Raw genomic sequence first — 21,369 nt, forward strand, 5'->3', positions numbered from 1 at the left:
AGTGGCGTAATGGTTAGCACGTCTGATTTCCAATATTCGATTGAGTTATCAGTGTCGGTGGTTCGAGCCTCAACCAGGCCAGAAAAAAAGTCGGTTGTCAGATGTGTACACAAATACACATCTGGTTGAATCGATTCATAAAAAAAATCTGGTATGATTGTGTGGTTGCTAGGAATTTCGCGCCGCGTCATTCACAATAATTGATAAAATGACACATTTTGTATAAGGAAAATGTCACTTTGTGGGTTATTGTGAATGACACGGCGCGAAATTCCTCAACACCGATTGTGTGTGTAGAGCTGTCACACTGCTTACCAGTCAAGACATTGTTGGGAGCTGCCGGTATTCTACTACTACTGCGCTTGAGTGGGCTTAGCAATGGTACTAAGGCACAATATTCAAAAATCCTTCATAGTTTACAATACTTAGAAGGCGTGTTTCGGAATTCACGTTAAGCATGTGGTCTCTAGTGTTAGGTCATTACAATACCATATAAAAGTACCTTCACTATCTATAGCAGTAAATCGTAGCCGAATATGTCACTCAAAAATGTGTCCTTCCGGCTGAAGAATAACCATACGCTATTAATATTATTATTATTATTACCTGGAAGCAGCAGAACAATGATGCGAAGCCAAACTGTCAGAAAATTAATTGGAATTTTGACTCAATTCCAATTAATTTCCTAGCATGTACAAGAGTGAGCATTCGAAGTTCTCGAACTAAATTTGTTCATGCGCAGCACTTGCAGATTCGAATTGGGTTAAAGGTTCAAAGGTAGTGGTGAAATGATATGCAAAAATTATATTCCATTTCGCTTATGATTCGCCAGAGATGCACATGCGAAAAGATACGACCTACTATGGCCTGATGAAATGTGGTATTTTGAAATTTACACTGTCGAAACCAAGACATCGAAAGATGCAAAAAAAACATTCCACAGATCGAAACAGGAGTTACGCCATTCCCACCCAACATTTTTGCTTTGGTGAAGTATATTTCCAAAGGAAAAGAAACGACCACGCAGCTGTAACTCATACTCTCTCTAAAAAAGATTCATCACAAGTTGCAGATAGTTTCTCAAATAATTTCTATTGCTGTTCCTCTAAATGTAATTGAAATGTTATATGTCGCAAGACATATGAGATGTACCATACGTTAAATGAAAGTTGAAATTGAAAACAAATGCAATTCAACTGTTTAGTTTTCTCAGTCTTAAATCAAGTTGAAATGATATATAGCATCGAAGCTGGAAAATCAACTTCCATAAATGTCGACTCCAATGAAGACTATTATAGAGATTACCTTTCAAATTCACAGTGTATATTTTCGGCGAATGATATTTCATTGTCTAACATTATTGTATATGAATTTTCGTTACAAACTAGGCCATGTAGCACATGTGGCTTAATTAAATAACTAATGCATGCATTTCAATCGAATGAACATCTTTTGTTGTACTAGGTTTGATTGAATCACTTAATTTCGGTCATTACCAGAAGTCTATAATCGCTTCGCATACATTCATTACCATATTATTCGATATGGGATTAACAATGAACTGTGAACGGGGTTACTTCAATGTGTTTAGATCAATGTTATGAGCATGGCTTGAATGACATCGGAAATTTTTTTTTATTTTACATGAACAGAGATAATATTCGTGGATATGGCATAGGATATCATGGGAATTTGAAAATATGTTTTTCAGAATATGTGCATTGTTTGGAACAATAGCACGGAATATGTGTGTGTTAAAATGTATCTCTATTATATTCACGCGTAAATGGAAAACGAGAAAAAGCTTTTAATGTGTGGTTGAAGAAACACAAACAAAACAAGCTTTATATTTGGGCATGTTAAACGCCACATATAGTGTGTTGTGTATTGTAGCTGTTGTTCCAATCGATACAATTCACATGAAATTGATGCCATTTGAATATTCAACAAATTCTAAACAATTTGACTTTGTCGTTAAATATGTACATTTTAACAACAAAGTGTGTACAACTTCCTCTTTTTTCCATCAAGCAAGGGATGTGGCACAGTATTTTATGCGACTCTGTAAGTAAAAAGGTTGAATTCAATTTTCGAATGCTTTTATTTTTACCTGATGCGATATGAAGATGAACATAAGCTGATATATACCTACTCAATAGGAATATTTTATATATTTTCATTTTTTTTTCAATTATTATACGAAAAGCGAAATAGGGAAGTACAGATGCGATGATATTGTGAAAACATAATTGAATTTTTATATTTAATTTAATATTTATTTTACTGGTTCGGTTGAGCAATTTGAATGGAAGAGTTTTGATTCATAGATATCATAAAATACGGTACCAAATTGTACAAAGAGAGATATTTCATGTTCATTTACGTTCATTCCCCATATTTTCTATTCTATTATCTATCGACTCGGCTCACAGAAGTAATTCCATGAGAAGTTTTGTATGGTATCTATACCGAAACAATTATATTTTACACCTTTCTTATTCGACGTATTTCGATGTCTATAAGGTAAGATATCTAATTTATCTAATTTCAATGCATTTGGAACAGTGGGTCTGATATTATATGATATTCGCAATGTACCGAAATACACCGTTGCCCAGAAAATGTTGCGCATGAGATTAACTTTAGACTTGTAAAACACGTCAGGGATTTGCACGAGGGGGTAAAAACTAAAAAAAAACCCAAGAAAAGCAAAAGAAGTATAAAAAATCAGAAGAAAAAGTTACCCCCTTGGATTGATATAAATGGTTTTCACATGCTACACGAGTCGAAAACCGTAATTTTCACGTTTCAAGCACTACTATCGACGCCCTCAGCATGTAAAATCCATTACATAACCTGGGATAAAAATGAAAAAACTCGTTTTCGTGTGCTTGTTAACAAAACTCTATTGAAAGTTTCCCATTTTATGACAATGCGAAAAGAGCTGAAAACAATAGTAGATCCCAGGGCGGCAAGTGATTTTTTTTTAAAGAAAATAGTAACAAAGTGATCAATTTCGCCAAATATAGTTGGAATTTAACTATAAATTGATTAGAAAAGTGACCGAATAGTGAAAAAAACCAACTCTAAATCGTCAATTTGAAGCACATAGTTTCACTTTCTAGTAAGAAAAAGAAACGTAAACTTTAGCCCTTGTTGGAAACGTGAGGGAGGATTAAAAATCTTGAAAAAGGAACACGAAATTCATGTATGATTTAATAATTGATCATAATAATTAATCATTGATTTATTGATTACTTAGAGACAAAGCCATGACAAAGTGTTATTACGTAACGTCGGTATTTTTACTCATGAATACTCCTGGAAACTGTTACTGGCGTAAAACGAGTGTTTGGGGGATGTGGCAAGTAAAGATTCTTTTCCTCTTTCTTTTTTGAACATGATTCCTCGCACGATTGCTTTTTAAATTGTGATTCTTAGTAGGGAACATCATTTTACACTTTGATGTTGCTCATCCTATGGGCATTTGAAATCCGTAGAGATTTTTTTTTGGTAGAATATAAGCTTGCGATGGCAAATATTATTCTAGGACTGTATTCTAGGACGAGTTGAAAAAATCCTGCAAATACTTCTGCAAAGGTTTTATTCTGCACGCACTCTAGAGGTCGCCATTATACTTATAAGTCATTCGAACAATAAAATATTGAAAAAATGTTAAGATGTGGTTTTGGTGGGACGTCAAGTTTCGCCAAGGTCCGATTTTCCAGGTTGTTTGAATCGAAAAAATCTTTTCTATGAGCCTAATTAGTTCCAAAGAGTGATTTCAAAAAATAAGACGAAATTACGAGAATTATTGAACTCTGGGGAAGAATTGAGTAAAATAAATGTTTTGTTAACTTTACAGCAAAGACAGTCGTTGCACTCACACGTACGTATAGACGAAATGTGAAGAAATTCGATATACGAATGGAACGAATAGAACGAATGAAGAATTGAAGAGTATTGTTCCACAATTCTAAATAAATTTAAATATTTAAAAGGCGTACGGGTCTATTAGAACTCCATTACACGGCTCTTTTTGGAAATTATTTCCATAAAATTCTTCAAAATTCATAATAAAATCTTAAAAATCCTTCAAATGAATTTTACGGAATTAAATTACCAAAAATAGGTCCTGCTCCATTAAAATTGCTGTAACGAATTTAATGGCAAGTTGCACTTTAATGTCGCTAAAAATAAATCAACACATGCGATTTTCACTTATCGTTATAACTTGACGTAAGGAAGGAAAGTCAACCTAAAATTTCCAATTTTTTCGTCGACTTAAACTAACTTTAAGTGAAAATCGCATTCTCCCTATTAATCAGAAACTTATAGAAAATTTATAGGAACTAAAACTGTATCAGGCGAAACGTTTGACTGATGGTAAGCCAACTACTGAAATAATTTCATGTCATACTAATTTTACGAAAATATTATCATCATTGAAGCTTCCATCAGTGGAAGATGTCGCATCATGTAAAGCGACTTTAACATCTTTAAAAAAAATAGAAGAAAATTTCACAATGATAATCATGCGGATTGCAACCACGTAAAAAATTCTAAGACCAAAGTTTTTGAATTATTAAACTTCATATTACAAAAATTGTAGTCATTTCTTGCACAACAATGTTTATGTACATAAACAACTTTGAAAGAACCGAATTGGTTTACTTTCAATATATATTTGAATATCAAATCCTTTATGTTACAGTTTAAAATCAACTTTTATGGGGAAAATATCTCGAAAGTTTTTCACTTACATGACATGCAAGTGTGTACGAGTGTAAGATATGAACTATGAACTGAACATTGTTCTGGTTATATTAAATATCATCAATCTAAAATAAAACAATCCGCTGCCACTATAAAATATATTTGTGGAGTTCGGAGCGAATAACAACGTAACAGATGCCCATCTTACTATTTGTTCGATCCGTTCACGAGTTTAATATTTACTCAAAAACTTTATTTGATTTGAATTGATTTTTAATTAAAATCAGTATAAACTAGAGTGATTCTTGCTTGTACCCTTTATACCCTCATGAAATACGTCGATATATGGGCGCGGAATCAGAGAGGTCTTCCATTGACTATATAACATCGTTTCAACATACTTATGTTGTTTACGAAACTCGTCGCTACAGTGATAACACACTTCAATGTGCAATCTATCATGTATGGAGGACATATGAAAAGTAACTTACGAGCAACATGAGATTCACATTTTTAAAAAATTACATGGAAAATACATCACATACAATCATACTCAAAAAATGTTTTTCTGTCCTTCTGATCCTCGATAAAATGTCTGTATTAACCTGTATCATGTAGCCATGGTAATACATAGCACAAAAATGTTTTAGTCTGACCGCATTGCATTTTTTTATTTAATAAAATCACAAAATCACACTGTGCATCACCACCAGTAAAACTGTTCCACCTAGTTACACCTGAAAAAGAAATGGAATTTTCAAAATCGAAATACCTCGGTATTTGGAGTGCAATTTCATCCAAACTATCCGATGGGCTCATCGGTGTCCTTTCGAATAGCCGTGATGGTGCTAAAGTCAAATGACCAGTTGAATCGCTAACGCATCGAAACACCTTGCCACCGCGTCGTTGTCGTTGACGTTCGGCTGACTTTTTTCGCTTATTTTCTTGTTCACGTTGCAAGTTGTGCAGTCGAAAGAAGAACATGGACATTCTGTATGATGTTTCGTACATTTTATATGGTTATAGTTAACTATCAGATGATTCTTCTAATGCAAACAATAACAACAAATCGACATATTTACTGTGAAACACTGAACACCCTTACAATAAAACAAGCAGAAAGCAAACCAGAAACAAAAATGAAAGAAACAATAAAACATTGTTCAAATGTACGTACGTGATTCATGCGGTGATTCATGTAATATTTACGATTGTGAGGAAGTGTCTTTTAGTTGTCGTGTGTAAAAATCCTCATTGTAAACTCATAACACATTCAATTCAATGTCATCTCGTTATAAAACAAAGAAATAAAAATAGCAAATCTATGCGAGGAAGTAAGTTAAATGTGTTGATACCGGAATGAAAACCATCCAACTATATTGTGTTTGTAGTAATCACAATATTAGAAAGTTGGTGTTTATAAATAAACGGCAAAAGCTTTTAGTTTTTCCTTTTTATGTTACAAAAGCGTCGTATAACTGTTATATGCCTTAGTTTGAGCGATGTGCTGTGAATGGTTTGTGTTGTGTGCTTGAGTTAATTTCAGAATTTTCGTTTGAGATGAGATTAAAGTTAAATTTAAAACAAATATTTTTTGTTGGAAAGAGAAACTGAAAAAGTCTCTTCAGTTGCATTTGTTTGCGGAAACCATACCACTTTCCTTTTCAGAAAATGCAACGATGGAAGGTTTTTTTTTAGATTCGTACAGTTCAGAATTGTATTTTATCATTGAAATACCGTATGTTTACTTTAAACACTAGAACTACTTCTATGACAAAGACAAATACTTTGATGCTATGAAGATTTATAGTGCATTAAAAACAATCTCATTAGCTGATACTAAAAGATTGAAATAGGCCTGCCTCTAATACGGGTACAGTTTGAAAGTTGTATCAGTTTTTATGACTTTGTAACTTCTATGAATACCGTCGTCAAAAATAAAAGTCGTAAAAAAAATCCGTTTCAGGAACTGAAATAATCTGAAAGTCTGTACTACTTCAAACCGTGGTCTTATGAGAGGGAGGACGGACATTTGGGGTTTAGGAAAATGACAGGATTCAGTCCATTGCAAGATAATGCGTTAATAACAAAAATAATTCTTAAAGAATCCAGAGAAAATAGTGAAAAGTTCCACTTAGACCAATTATGCTGCGTTTTCCATTGTTATCGATATTCAGCACAACAATTAAAAACGCAGCATAATTGTCGATCTCATCAACTCAAAATTGCTCGTGTGATTTCGGCCTTAAGTCTCAGTTCATTAGACATCAACTTGGTGTCCATTTTATTTTTAATATTATCTGTAGAATTCTACCACATCGTAATTCTATTCAAATCGAAAATGAATCGTCTCCATCGACTTGAAAGTTCAAATTGATCCAAATAAATTTCCTAATGATTGACGTGGCATTGTTTTATCTATATATACCGCCATGTAAACAAGAGACTCAACATTACATGAAATAATTCTCAACCATAGTTGCTTTTGAAAAGCACCCATCCAAAATGATTGTTGTGCTGCCACCTAACCGCCACTAGTTGCATCAGATAGAAACTACCTCTGGTATACAATTCACCATAAAATTCGTCAAGTTCGGAAAAGCGTTTGGGGTATTTCCATCGCCAAGCTTAAACAGTATAGCATGTATTATGCGTTACAATTCGGTTCGCTTTGTGAAACATCAAAGCTGATAGAAAATGTTAAAAATAGAATTTGATGTGTCGAATCGATATACGCGTTCAAAGCGTTTCGAAAATACGATTTGCTGAAAGAAAATGCGTTTTTAACATTGATTGGCAACATAAATACAATTGCTATATTACTGCCTCATGATTTTATACGCGGAATATGGAGATGACAACCGAAAATTGGAAATAAATTCATTCGTAACAGGAAATATTGATGCCTAATGGAAATGGATCTAGCATATTGTGAATATACAATCTGATTACTTATTCAAAAATAGACAAATAACAAATAATGTAAATTGGATTTTCGTAATATATCGAGGGGCACTTAAATGAAGATAATATATGTCAATTACCATAATTTTCGGGACTAACCGGCCGTAAATGTTTTTTTAAACTGTTTGAATAGCCATAGAGTAGATTATAGGTGACATTCAAAATGTGCTACCGTTATTTCTCTTGTTTTTCAGATTTCATACCCCATACCCCATATGTCCGTTTTCTTCCCTACATCCATTATGACACACTTTTACTACTCTTACCTCTGTTCTTAAAATAGTATATTTCGTACCTCGGACTAAAAGTCTTTTTTAGCGTATGAGAGGACTTTTAGTCCGTGGTACGAATAATATTTTTCATATCCGACTTTTCGGGTCCTAGTTGAAAAAGGACCTTTTTGCGCTTAAGACTGAAATTCGACGGATTTCGACACGCAAACTATGATCGAAAAGTTTGATTTTTCTGTACTTCTCAGAGAGATGTATTTGCGTCCAAGAAAGTACTTTCTCGGCCGAAAATGGATTTTCATTAGTTATTTACGTATCGATTAAGGAGGCCGTCACTTTCGGCCCGTGGACTTACATTTTTTTCTTTCGTCCCGCAGTAGGAAGCATATAATAGTTATTTTCATGTGTCGGGGTCGAAAATGAGGGAGTTTCGAGATTTTTCTCGGGTTTTCGACCCCTTACATGAAAATTTTTTTGAGTATCTGTTTTGGACGTTTGATTTTAGGCACTTTCACAACTCGCGAAATTGCCTAAAATCAAACGTCCAAAACAGATACACAAATAACTATTTTATGCCAAATACTGCGAAAGTTTGTATTTTCGGTCCTCAAATGGTGACCGAAAGTAAAAAAATTCAGGCCTTGGGCCGAAAGTAAATGTCACTGTCATCATTTTACTTTCGCCCCGTGGGCTTGCGTATTTGCGGGCCGAAAGTAAATGTCACTGTCATCATTTTACTTTCGGTCCTCATATGTCTCGAAAACACATGTTCACTTGATTGAAAGTACGCATTGAGTGTAGTGTTGTGTTGACGATAGCCAAATGTTTTGTGAGCAAGTGAATGTATGTTTACAGTAATTTCATTTGTTAAATTGTTTTTATTTTTATGCCAGGGGGCTGCCGCCCCCTGGACCCCCGCGCTTTTCGGCATTTTGGTGTTTCTACAGCAAATTTTGTTGATAACTCAACAGTTTAATTAAAATTATGTTTTGTTTCGGACCGAAAATACAAATCTTCCGCAGTATTTGGCATAAAAAATAGTATGCATCACTCGGGGCAAAAGTAAAAAAATTCAAATCGTGTGATTGCCGCCCTTGCCTGCGGCGCGGGCTGCAAACTTCACACGTTTGAATTTTTTTACTTTCGCCCGTGTTATGCAAAATACTATTGTGTATCTGTTTTGGACGATTGTTTTTAGGCAATTTCTCACTTCGTTCGGGCTACAACTCGCGATATTGCCTAAAAACAATCGTCGAAAACAGATACACAAATAACTATTTCCGGCCGCCGATCAAGTGTGCATGCTTTGTTGTTGAAATAACTCGTAGAGTGATTTATTTATTAATGTTGTTGTAGTCTCGTCTCATTTCCGTTACAAAAATCGTCGTTGACTGAAAAATTCAACTTTTCATCACTCGTAACAAAATGTACTATTTTGTGATCATAGCACAGTTTACATTCACATTTGATTTGAACGTTCAGGTTAACTAGATCTAAAGATCTTAGTAGCAAATGGGTAAGCAAATTCATAATATTCAGATCTTTTTATGATTATCGAATAAGAAAATATCTGAATATATCAGAACGAATACAGAGCTTCTAAAGAATACCTCCAGTAACCCTCTTTAATGAACGGAATGGTGTAGTGGTTATACACTGACCATCCACGAAAATGAAACAGGTTTGATTCTCGTGTCAGGCAGTTTTTCTAGCACATTTAGCGCATTGGTAACGTCCTAAAGTTCACTCAAGTTTCATAATTTGTGTAATTGTGATGTAGCTGCAACGATATAAACAATGAAAGACTCGTAGCCCAAATACGATGAATGTATGTACACATATCTAGCCTTTGGGCGAAATATCAATTATACGTTTAACTTTCCTCAGAGAGTACATTGTCGAATGTAATTTGCCGTACATGTATCACAGAAACTACATAATTTGGCTAGTTGCGGTGTCTTTGGTTGTTGATCACACTTAATGATTCATAGCACAAATGCAAAGAATTTGTTTTCATAATTAACCTACTTGGGCTTGTTATATCAATTATAAGCCTAACTTTCCTGATAGAATATTTGCATACTTCGAGGCGTGGTTCGGAAGTCACGTCAGCCTGAAGTTATTGGCCATAAAAGGCTGTTTGTGTAGGTCTTATAACAAACAATATTGCAGTTTTAACCGAAACGTAGACTTAATATCACATGATTGTAGGCTCTTGACAAATACAATACTACAGAAAAAGTGTGACCATATGATTGACTATTTACTTTATGACGCAAGTGGAAAGAGTATCGATTAGCACTTAAAACGACTGGTAGTAGCAATAAAAGGTTAATCACACTTTACTACACCAATCAAAATCAATTTTTATCTTAATCATCTTTTCAGTTCGCTTAATTAGTTTTCATTGACTTTTCGGTTAGGTTAGGATGTTAGGATTAACCACCATTTGTCAAACACTAGTCAATAGCATGAATACAAATGGCCCTCTAATAATAATGTAATGTCACGTGAAACGTAAACATGTGTTCTGTATATATAGACCATAAATCATAAGAAGTCAGAATATCGATATTGTCCTCATAATGTTTCTATAATGTAGGTGTAGGTACATTGAGTGTATAAGCCCAGGAAAAAAAACTTGAAATTTTCTTCCTAAGTTCAACGCAGACAGCACATCCATAACAAAATGTCGAATATAATATGAGACTATCCGTTAAAGATACACGTCATATCAACACAAACTTCTAATAATAAAATTAATCATTAAAGTAATATGGTTTTTCGGTTATATCGATTTTATTGTGTTTTGGGTAAGGAAACTTGCTACTATTATTATGTGTGTTGAGGGATGGAAATTGGAAATACATGGCTTATACACGGCCGCTTTTTTTTGGTAATGAACGTTGGTAAATGTGTTACATTATTATTATGATTGTGGCAGTTCGTGTATAAGTATATAATTCTATGTGCTTTCTCAATAATAATTTCCAGTGTGGCGTTGTTCAACTCATTTTTTTCCACAGACACTCTTCACCGCTATTCAAGTGCACTTCTGGAAAATTTATCAAGAGCATTTCAGTCAATATGTGAATATAATGGAAATGGGATCGATAATATCTTCCACTTCCTGTAAACCAATCAAACTTTGGTTTCTTGTTCATTCACCGGTCTTATTCTTCTTTTGAGTTCCTTGAACTGAATGGAAAAAAAAATCGAAACAAAACTTAATATGCAACGAGAATTCCTCTCAATTGTTATTAGAAATTCATATGAAATTTGTAGACCATTTTGTTAACGGTTGAGAAATTTTACCTTATGAACTTGGAACCTGCCCACGTATTGAACAAACCAATTTAATATACGATCAATATTTTCTGGCTGCGGTACTGCGTATGACTGTGAATATTCATTTTGTCGAAGTCGAAGCCAATGACAATATTGGTAGACAAGCGAACATAGAATGCTGTGCTGGCAGATTTTTTTAACAGTTCATCTTAGCTGTGAACCAATTTTGATTTATCACACATTTTAAGTATAAATCAGTCAACAGTGCCCAAAAGACATATTCGAGACTTACTAGAAGTGCGCGCTCTGTCGCACGTCTATATTTTTCATTCTGGCAATATTATCTGGACCTATGTTCCCTCGACGATTTCTAAGGAAGACGAGGATGATTGATTTGAAAATGTTGAAAAAATGTGTTATAAAACCTGTCATTGAATTCTGCGAAATCGTAATGGACAACAAAGTTGTTGTTTTAACTCTGTTAAACTGGAAACGTGAGAAGTAACAACTTATACAATAAACACGAAACTATTTAAAGTTTTCTTGCTATTATCGAAGAAAGTTGGAATGATTTTCAGTAGTTCTTAATGCTATAAATCTATACCAATAAAATTGTACAAAACTGAAGGCTATATTGTTTTACAACTTTCTTCACTCGTAATGTTAAATCATTACGTCTTTTACGGTTATAATACCTGCTCTATCAGTGCAGTTGCCATAAATTGAAGAACTATTATCAAAGTAATTTTAATTTATGTTTCTTTTGACGATGAATCCATAGAAAAACTTTAAGATTAAATCTTTTCAAAGTTGTCCATTCATAGACTTTGTGATAGACACACTGAAGTTTTCCGAGCGTAAATTCAATCACTCTACTAACTACGTAATGGTCGATGAATAAAAAGAGAAAACTTAGCTGCACAGTTGATTGTGGGACACAAGGGTGGCCTTTCGATATATTTCGATCTAGTCAGATATCATTCGATAAAAATATAGAATTAACGGTTAGCTTGAGCCAACGTTGAGGGGGAAACTACGCGAGCAAATACTGTGCCAGGTGCTATTTGCTATCGGTAACCAATAGAAGGAAATGGAGCGCCAAGACACGCTAATGGAGGCAGGTGGGATAGAGTTTGCTCGCGTAATTTCTCCTCGACCAACCTACAGCATTTTTTATAGCTTTTTAAAGCGTTTCTTGAGTGAGCTTAGAGTTTCTTTAAGAGATTCCATTACAAAAGCAGTGATTTCATGGGAATCGAAAAGAAAAACTGAAAGCTCTCCAAACCAGAACTAGCTTAACACGGCAGTATAACGTTTTATAAATGTCGACGCTGCTGACCATCTCCTGTCTATGTTATTGTATATTTTCAGCGTGATGTATCACGCTTAGCTGGCTTCCCCCTCTATTAGAATATCCCACATCTGGCTTTCAAAATTACCGAAAGCTAATAAGAGCTTTTAAGTCCACATATAATTAGGTTGGGTGAAATTATTGTCTCATGTTTCGGTTTTGCAATTTAGTCACAACAATGCATTTTCAGGCTAATAAAACATTTTATAAACCACACACGTGTCATATGAATCCGACAATCTAAAGTTTTGCAGAGCATTCCATAAAATATATAATTCACTGGACAACTGGTTACATAACATTTGTATAGAAATATGGTTCAGTTATTGAATCGATAATATCGATCCATTATTGAAGAAAGAAAAGTGGATGATAATAAATTCGGCTATTTAGAACCTAATTAATTGGTATGGCATCTATTTTAATTAACTTACAAAACCCCTCATCTCCCAAGTTAGAATGTTTACGATTTCCCTAATGAAGGCAAATTAGGCAAGTAATAAATTAATTCGAAGCATAACATTCCAACCGTCGTCGATCAACTCAATGATAGCTTCTAATGGTTTATCGATTGTTTATCCAATAAATTGGCAAACAACAAATTGAGCGGGAGTAGCCGGAAAGTCTTACAAAGTTGCCAAGTGAAAAACTGTGAATTGTTGGAAATATTTTTCATTACATTATCCCATGGCGATTGTAATTTCGATAGGTTTTTGGTATAAACAATGTATACGAGTCGAGTATTGTGTAATGAATTTCGGTACTTCTAACCCTGTCCTGATTAAATTAAATCACAAATTAAAAACATCACATTTTACCTAATTGGAATTCCATTAAACCGACATCAACTGTATATAATTGTTGCCAACAGAAACCGCTTCACGTGCAAGCATCAATGGTTGCAATTTCATATTCATCAGAATGAAATTAGTTACATAATACTAACAATAACAATGTACATTGTTTTCAATGGAAATTTGTAACCATTAGATACGCGAATACATCAGAATTTCTTTGTTATGGTTCATGTAAATGGTTCAACAATTCCATTGGATTTCTGTTATACAAAATTGATCCCTCCGGATATATCGGCTCTGTTCTGTATCGGATGACACAGCCACGATTATTCGATGAGTGTCAATTCCTGAGCAGATGTCGCATCGCAAACCTCAATCGAATTTACCGAAATGCATCAGGCATTGTGCGAGTAAAGCAAATTGATTGAGTCAACAGCATTTTCCACTAGCTGTGACTGTGGTAACTAGTTGCGTTCTAATTAAAATCTCAATTTTCTGCCGCAAGTAAAGGTTTTGTTTGTTTGAAACAGCCTTTTTTTAACCAACAAATGTTCATCATTTGGAAATTGTAAAATTAATCAGATAAAGTTGTTTTTGTTCGCATGTACGCTAATGGTTACTATTAACAAAAATAGCGAAAAATTGGAATGAGTAAAACAAATGGAAAATATTTAATTTTAGATTGCATTTGCCATCGTTAGCATTCGTTAAAATATGTGATCAGCTATCACTAATTTACACTTGTATGCAAATTTTACTAATTTATTTGTATGCAATATTACACCTTGTTCATCTAAGAAATAACCTGAAACCAAAGAGCATTATCACATCAGTAATTTGATTTGATTAGAGACCTTACTAACAACCTTTTTTAATTAAAAATAGTTGCTAATCTACAAGTGGATGAACGCGCACGGAGGCCACCGTTGGGCCCATTTTGCTCCTTTTTATCATGCCTCCTCGAAGTATGCAAATACTGTATGAGTGAAACTAATTGATATCTCGCCTAAATGTACACGAATTCATCGTATTTGGGTTACTATTCTATGTGGATTGTCTGACAATTAGTGATGCTAATTGATTTCTCGCCTAAATGTACACAAATTCATCGTATTTGGGTTACTATTCTATGTGAATTGTCTGACACGGGACTCGAACCCGGATCATTTTGGTGGAAGGCTACTACTTAGCCACTGATCTATCCCGTCCTCTTGATCATATTATACATTAGTGATAGTATCCACTTCTAGTTGAGGTGAACACACGAAAGCGCAACAAACAATTAAACATATTTCAGTAATTTCAGAATTGTTATTCTTAGCCGAAAAACCTATTACGTAAAAAAGAACAATGAAGGATAGGGCGCGACAGTCAGTGACCAGCGTTACAATAGTACCACTCTTTTAGTTCCACCTTTTTTGTAAAAGGAAAAAGTGTAACTATCTTCACGTCACATATATGCAACGTTACAATAGTTCCACTTTCCTTCTACGAGTGGAACTATTGTAACGTTGCATATATGCAGCGTTACAATAGTTCCACTTTTTCCCTTTTACGAGAGAAAGTGGAACTAAAAGAGTGGTACTATTGTAACGCTGGTCTGAATTTACCGAAGGAAATAAACTGTGTCAGATATTGTATGAAAACTGGACGCACTATATGTATTAGGATTATCGTCAGTTTAAGATTTGTCTTTAGGTAGAGTAACTGCTGTAAGTTATTCTATCCTATAGGTTCATGTGCTTTTGTCAAAAATGCTGAAAAATTAACCGAATATTTACCGACACATTGTGTTGATTTACAATAATTACAACCGTAAGACAATCCTCAACTGATGACTATCGGAATAAATACAACAATCTGCACAAACTTATTGACCGAAAATTTACCGAAAGCGGTAAATAGCTTTCGTTTCTTCAGTTTTTTTCCCCACGAAATGCACGAGATGAGGAAGTTTGGTTAGAAGCACAATTGAACATCAACATCTATTTAAATTTTCACATAAATTATGTTTCTAACCGCACAACTAAGTTTCTTAAATTTCGTTTTGTCGCATTTACATTATTTAGAAGCTTTTTTACCGTTGTATCAAATCAACCTGACTAAACACGAAGTTTAAAAAAAAAATTAATCCCCGAGGGAAAACAAAATGCACCAACATACATATTAGTAAACGCTATCATCCATCATACGAGACATGCTCTACCATCAATATTGTATGTATGTAAAGTTAATTCAGTTACAAAATATCGTAAAACTTGAAATGTTTGAACAAGTTTAACAATATTCATATCATTAGTGTTGTTCACCACACTGAGTCTACCAGCGTGTCCTCCACAACTGAGTTACAAGCCGTTTTTTTTATTTAAATAGAAAAACATGCAGACGAAACCGCAAGAGAGTTTAATCATAAAAGAAAATCTAATAATTTGCTGGAGAAACACAATACGAGTTTTTTTTTGCGATGAGAATTTTTATGCTTCTGCTGTGAGGACGAGACATGTTAAGAAGATAGTTTCGTTGAAATAATAGCTTCTTTACTTGAGAGCTTATTGCCTTGCATTTCAAGTGGTGTGTATGCACATCGTCAACGGTAAAGTAAACTGGTGTGTAAATAAATCTATCCTGCAGTTTGAAAGCAGAATGTATAAAAGTAGAAAATAAAATTGTTCGAGATGGAAACATTGAAACCGTAAATTGCAACATTTGCTTTTAATGTGAATAAAAAAATAAGCTTTTCGCATAAAATTGCGAAAATTAAGTGATAAAATCTCGAATATATAAATGCAAATCCTGTTGCAATCTTCATTGGATTCTTTATATCAGTAGAGAGTCTCTATTTCATGTTTACGAGTATTTTTACCCTCGAACAATGGGCGGATCTTATCATAGAAGTGTTTAGAAATTACTATTAAACCGTTTATATTACCTTACGCTTGCAGTGTCTATATCAGCTGGATTGTATGGCATTTTCAATGTAAAGGAAAGCCAAAGGAAATTCGACGCAAAGTTATTTCATTTTGCAGTAAAAGTGAATAATGTTCTCAGTGTGTACATATAGCATTTTCGTACAGAAACCAGAAACGATTCACTCGGTGAAGATTAATCGAAACGTTAAATGTTTCTGACATGATTCTGAAGTTTATCGTTCAAGAACAACACAATGTTTTACAGATAGCACTCTTCACTGAAACTTAAATTGATAAATGCAATTTCATCGGAGAACACAACTAACTGAGAATACTAACATGTAGCACCGACAATTCAAACACGTAACGTTTTCCACTATTCGCGATCTCTCGTACATTGTGAAAAGTATAACTTCACAGTTAATTTTGACACTGTGAATCAGAGCTTGTTATTGGGAATTCAGAGTTTTTTCTGAACTTTTTAGTTATTTATATGCAATTGAGGTTCTTTATTAGGCTCTAGATGTTTAATTATGACACGAGGCCGCAAGCCGTGTGTCATTACACACATTGTGACCCTAATAAAGTACTTTGCATCGAGTTGCATACAACGTTTTATCTCACAGAGGATCTAAAGTTTGCAAATTTTGCATATTATGATGCTGAATGGCATAAAGAAATGTTATGAATGGTTTGGAATTTCTCGGAATTAAAATTTGAATCAATAGCGGCTTGGTCTCGGAACAAGAGACGTATATAATACAAATAAACGTTAAACGTCCGTATCACACGATTTATTTTGCCTTCAGCGTTTTGACTGCGTAAATCATCCAGTCTAGCTACTTCTACCATTGGAACATCTAACTTCCCACTTGAACTTGACTTTTTCTATCTAGTTTTGTAAAAAACTATTTTTAATAACTATTTCTAACTGTTAGTGTAAAATAGCCGGCTAAACTCGATCAAATCAATTAGAAAGGTTGTTATTTGTTGGTTTCTTTAACTCTCTATAGGAGTCCAGACGAACAAACTACTGAGAAAAAGTGAGGAATCACTTTTATGCGTTACTTGACGCGTGAATTTTTTGTTTGCACGTTGACTTGTTTAATGCATTTGTTATACGAACATTTTTAAAGCTAATCTTGGAACGTTTCTCGGAGAATCAGGTGATATACGTGCCAAAAAGTTTCTATACGAAACAATTTCTTTGGCCATTCAACTAGGGAATGCGCGTAGCATTCTTGGAACACAACCGAAAAAAGAAAAGCTTAACGAAATTTATAACTTATAATTACCATGTAAAATGATGTACTTTTCGATTGTTTGTAATAAAATCCTTTAATTTTCTCGGATTTAAAATTGGTTTGGACTACGAACTCTCCATTCCGAACATACATTTAAGCCACAACGTCATCTTCAACTGATTGCGAACTTTTGTTCTTCATTGTCACATTGTCCCTGACGAAATTGAGTGCAACGAAGTCTTCAGTAAATTGAAAGAGAATATAAGCAATTCAGAGGTAAACTTTGAGAATAAGTTTCGCAAAACATTGAATTTGTTGTTGAACTGTATAGTCTCATAATACATCAAATTCAATGTTTTTCAAAACTTGTTCTCAAAGTTTACCTCTGAATTGCTTATATTCTCTTTCAATTTACTGAAGAATTCGTTGCATACAAGCACGGAATTTTGAAAACCGACACATTTTCTGTTCATGTGTTTTACTTGAGTTTCTGATTTCTCCATAGAAAAATACATGCAAAATTCACAAAAAACCAATAATAATAATAATAAAATGTGTCGGTTTTCAAAATTCCGCTAGTGTACATAGAATAATTTTGTTATTATTTTGTTACAAATGGGTAGGTACGCCCATGGGCAAAATGGTTCTAGCACAGAGCGCTGGAAGAATGAGATCGCTGAGAAAGAAAGACATGATACTGAAACTGGGCAGTGTATCGAACAAATTTTTGCACTGTAAAAAATCTGGAATCATTTTTCATACAAAATAGTACTCTATTTGGCAGCTGTCATTAAAAGCATCTTTGCTTGAAGTGCGTTGTTTCAAATAAAGTATCGTAGAGATTCGCGAGAGCGTAAGCACTAATAAATCACAGAACTAACAACAGCAGTGCATAATATGGTATCATTTACTAGGAAATGCTGTTGTAGTTTGTATTTACGTCCTGCAATCACGAATACGGAATCCGGAATGTAACTTTCAAATGTTTCAAATGTAAGACAAAGTTGACTAACATGTCATCGTACGGTTCATACTATTAATTGAATTAAAATCAATTTCCCTTTGTTTCCGAGCACACCTCATAAATTATTATTAAAACTCTGAAGCTAAAATTGAAAATAAATATTTCAGCAGTAGAAACGAATTCCTTTAATTTGAACACGTATAAGATCCTTTCGGTATAGTTGGAACATATTTAGGAGAATACAAAATATGTTGAAAACTTAAATATTCCGTATGCAATGTCTGATTACATGTAGTAATATCAAATAGGTCCGAGGCATATGTCCTAATGAAACATATTTCCATTTCTATAGCACACAAGCAAACGAATTCGGGTGTAACTTTCAATACGAATGTGGACGAAAGAGTCCAGTAAGATCTGTAACGGTGATATGTTTTATCGATATGGTAGCAATGCATTTAAAGTTTCCTTTTCATTTGATTTTGATGGCATTTTTATTCGACACGTACTTTACAATTCGAATTATATGAATGAGTTATGTGCTTTGAAAAATGTGCAACAAAAATTGAAATAAAGTAAATAATCAATACGAAAATCAGGATACTCTACAATAATAGTTTATCAAGCGAAGCGTGTGTAACAATGTAGCATTCATGCAAGATTTAATGAAACTATCCAAAAATGTTCAACAAACTTTTTCATCATCATTAATCAGTCATTATCACTTAGGCCAAGACATACGAAAAGCAAAGTTTTTGTCACTTTTAAAAGTAATATCGCCTTAAAGAACTCTTAACTAGAAGTTACGGATTTAATGGTTCTTTAGTAAGTAATAATGTCTATCTTTGACGGAACAGGTTAAACCCATAGTACATCTGCACATCACTTCTCATAATACAGGTAGAGGCCTATGTCGTATTGTCATAAATCCTAGTATAACTCAGACGACATACATGAACCAAATTGGTTTCAAGATGATGAACGAAATGTAAAAATTAATTTTTTATTGGAAGGTCAATATTCGAATTTTGTAATTGTGAAGCAATGAGAACGTTTCAACAAAGAATTCTAGAATTATTTCCCTAAAGTTTAGCCAAATTCTTAGAAACTTAACTTTTGTCTTAGGCCGTGACATGATTAGGGACTGATATACATTATTGCCTTGAGTTCTAGAAATTTTGAGAATTTTTTATAAGAAGATATGGAAGATACATTGACCTAGAATTAATTGTACCGGAATGGGTTTCGTCATTCTACTACAATTAATTTTAGAAATATTTAGTGTCTTAGCCCTTAACTAATTTATAACCGAAATTGCAAAGATTTTTTAATCTTTACAATTAGAGTTAATTTTGGGTTGTCTCAGCAATATCGGCTTTTAAAAGATGGTTTCATTAAAGAAATGTTCAAAATTCTCGCAACTAATTACTAAAAACTACGATCATTGAAAAAAGAAGTGCAAAAAAGTAAACTTCAATTCTTGATAAGACTTACAATAGTGTAGCAATAGGTTGAAGATTTATACATTTACTACAATGTAGCGTGTGTAACCAAGGTTGTGTGTAAAATAACAGACTAACACATTAGCCAATCAGTTTTTGGTCTATATAGTTATACGATACATGAATACAGGTGAAAAAGTTTCGTTCATTTGGTATAACATCTATTTTTTTCTTTTTATATATTTCATTGGTAACATCAACACATCATGACACTCAACACACAATGGACTTATAGTTGAAAGGATAATAGTTAGCCATAAAATACATACCTGAATGTTTTTAATTTAATTGAATTTTCACAGTTAAAATTTAATAAAATTGAATGAAATTTTGATGAGCTAGCTTTCTTCTCTCTCTTTTTTTTCTTCCACTTTGTTTTATGTTTATAACTGAATTGTTTGATTTTATAATTTAATTTAAATAAATTATTGGTTTAAAATTTTAATTGACCTTTCATTTATTACAATATAATAAGCTCTACGTTTTTAATATGGTTTCAATTATGTTTACTATTAATTTTTAATCACATCAAAGCATAGACATCTCTCTGCCTTTTGACTAATTTTCTTTTGGAGATTTGGAGATTACAATTTTCTACATCTAATTTATATAAAGTTGGTCCATTGGTTTGCACTTAGGTAAAAAGTTAGGTAGTGTAGATTTTTGTTGTCATAAGATATGGTTGGTACGGTTGGTTCATAACTGTTAAAATAAGAAAATAGACTGAGAAAATATTATTTGTTACATTTCCTTCACGATTTTTCGGTTCTACGAATCACGGTCATGTGGTATATTACGTTTCATTCGGAGTATTATTTCGCGTTGATATTTATAGCTTTTAATTAAGATATTTTGTGTTTAGATTTCAATCAGATGTCGACAAGTTAAAGGGGAAAAATATTCGAGAAACAAACTGTCTATATTCAGGCCCGGACTAGCCACACTGGGCGATCGGGGACTCAATGCGTCCCTCAGAATAAAAATAATTAATCTCGGCGGTTACAATTATTAAAAGTTTCCTATGTGCAGAATAAGCAGAAGCTGAATATCACCAGCTGGTGTACAAACAAAAACACTTTGTATTGTAAACAATTCAAAGACAACCTACACACAGTGCACACGTTAACGTCATCTATTCGCGCACATAAGACATATGATTGAAGTAATTAAATTGTTCAGAATGTGTTTTGATTGCTCATCATACGGTAAGTGTGTGTTAGTAGATCAGCTGGTGTTATTCAGCTCGTGCTTATTCTGCACATAGGAAACTTTTAACAATTGAGTTACAAACATTTTTTTTTATTTTTTATCGATGGAGAACCTAATTATAAGACACTTTGTCTCGTATCATATGCCAAAAAAAGTGTTTTTAGTGACTTTCAAAATGATTTATAAAAAAAGTTT

At 33.5% G+C, this 21,369-nt stretch overlaps 1 protein-coding gene and 1 long non-coding RNA gene across 9 annotated transcripts in view; one reads left to right on the forward strand and one right to left on the reverse strand.

The window, feature by feature from the left end:
* The window catches only part of LOC119080299 (potassium channel subfamily T member 2), a 152,731-nt gene that overhangs the window by 67,786 nt on the left and 63,576 nt on the right, over positions 1-21,369 (reverse strand). Inside the window, exons 2-3 of one of the 8 annotated variants that reach the window (XM_037188579.1) lie at positions 19,958-20,667; positions 5,489-5,707 (exon numbers count right to left, since the gene is read on the reverse strand). The exons of the other annotated variants lie outside the window; for them this stretch is intronic. Coding sequence (XP_037044474.1) covers positions 5,489-5,706 — 218 coding nt within the window. The 5' untranslated portion in view covers position 5,707; positions 19,958-20,667. The remainder of the gene's footprint in view (positions 1-5,488; positions 5,708-19,957; positions 20,668-21,369) is intronic. 8 annotated transcript variants of the gene reach the window in all.
* LOC119080308 overlaps positions 17,428-21,369 on the forward strand; it is a 28,802-nt gene continuing 24,860 nt past the window's right edge. The window contains exon 1 of the long non-coding RNA XR_005088311.1: positions 17,428-17,553. This is a non-coding gene — a long non-coding RNA (uncharacterized LOC119080308). The remainder of the gene's footprint in view (positions 17,554-21,369) is intronic.

The sequence above is a fragment of the Bradysia coprophila genome, unplaced genomic scaffold (assembly GCF_014529535.1).
Source record: "Bradysia coprophila strain Holo2 unplaced genomic scaffold, BU_Bcop_v1 contig_350, whole genome shotgun sequence".
Classification (NCBI taxonomy): Eukaryota; Metazoa; Arthropoda; class Insecta; order Diptera; family Sciaridae; genus Bradysia; species Bradysia coprophila.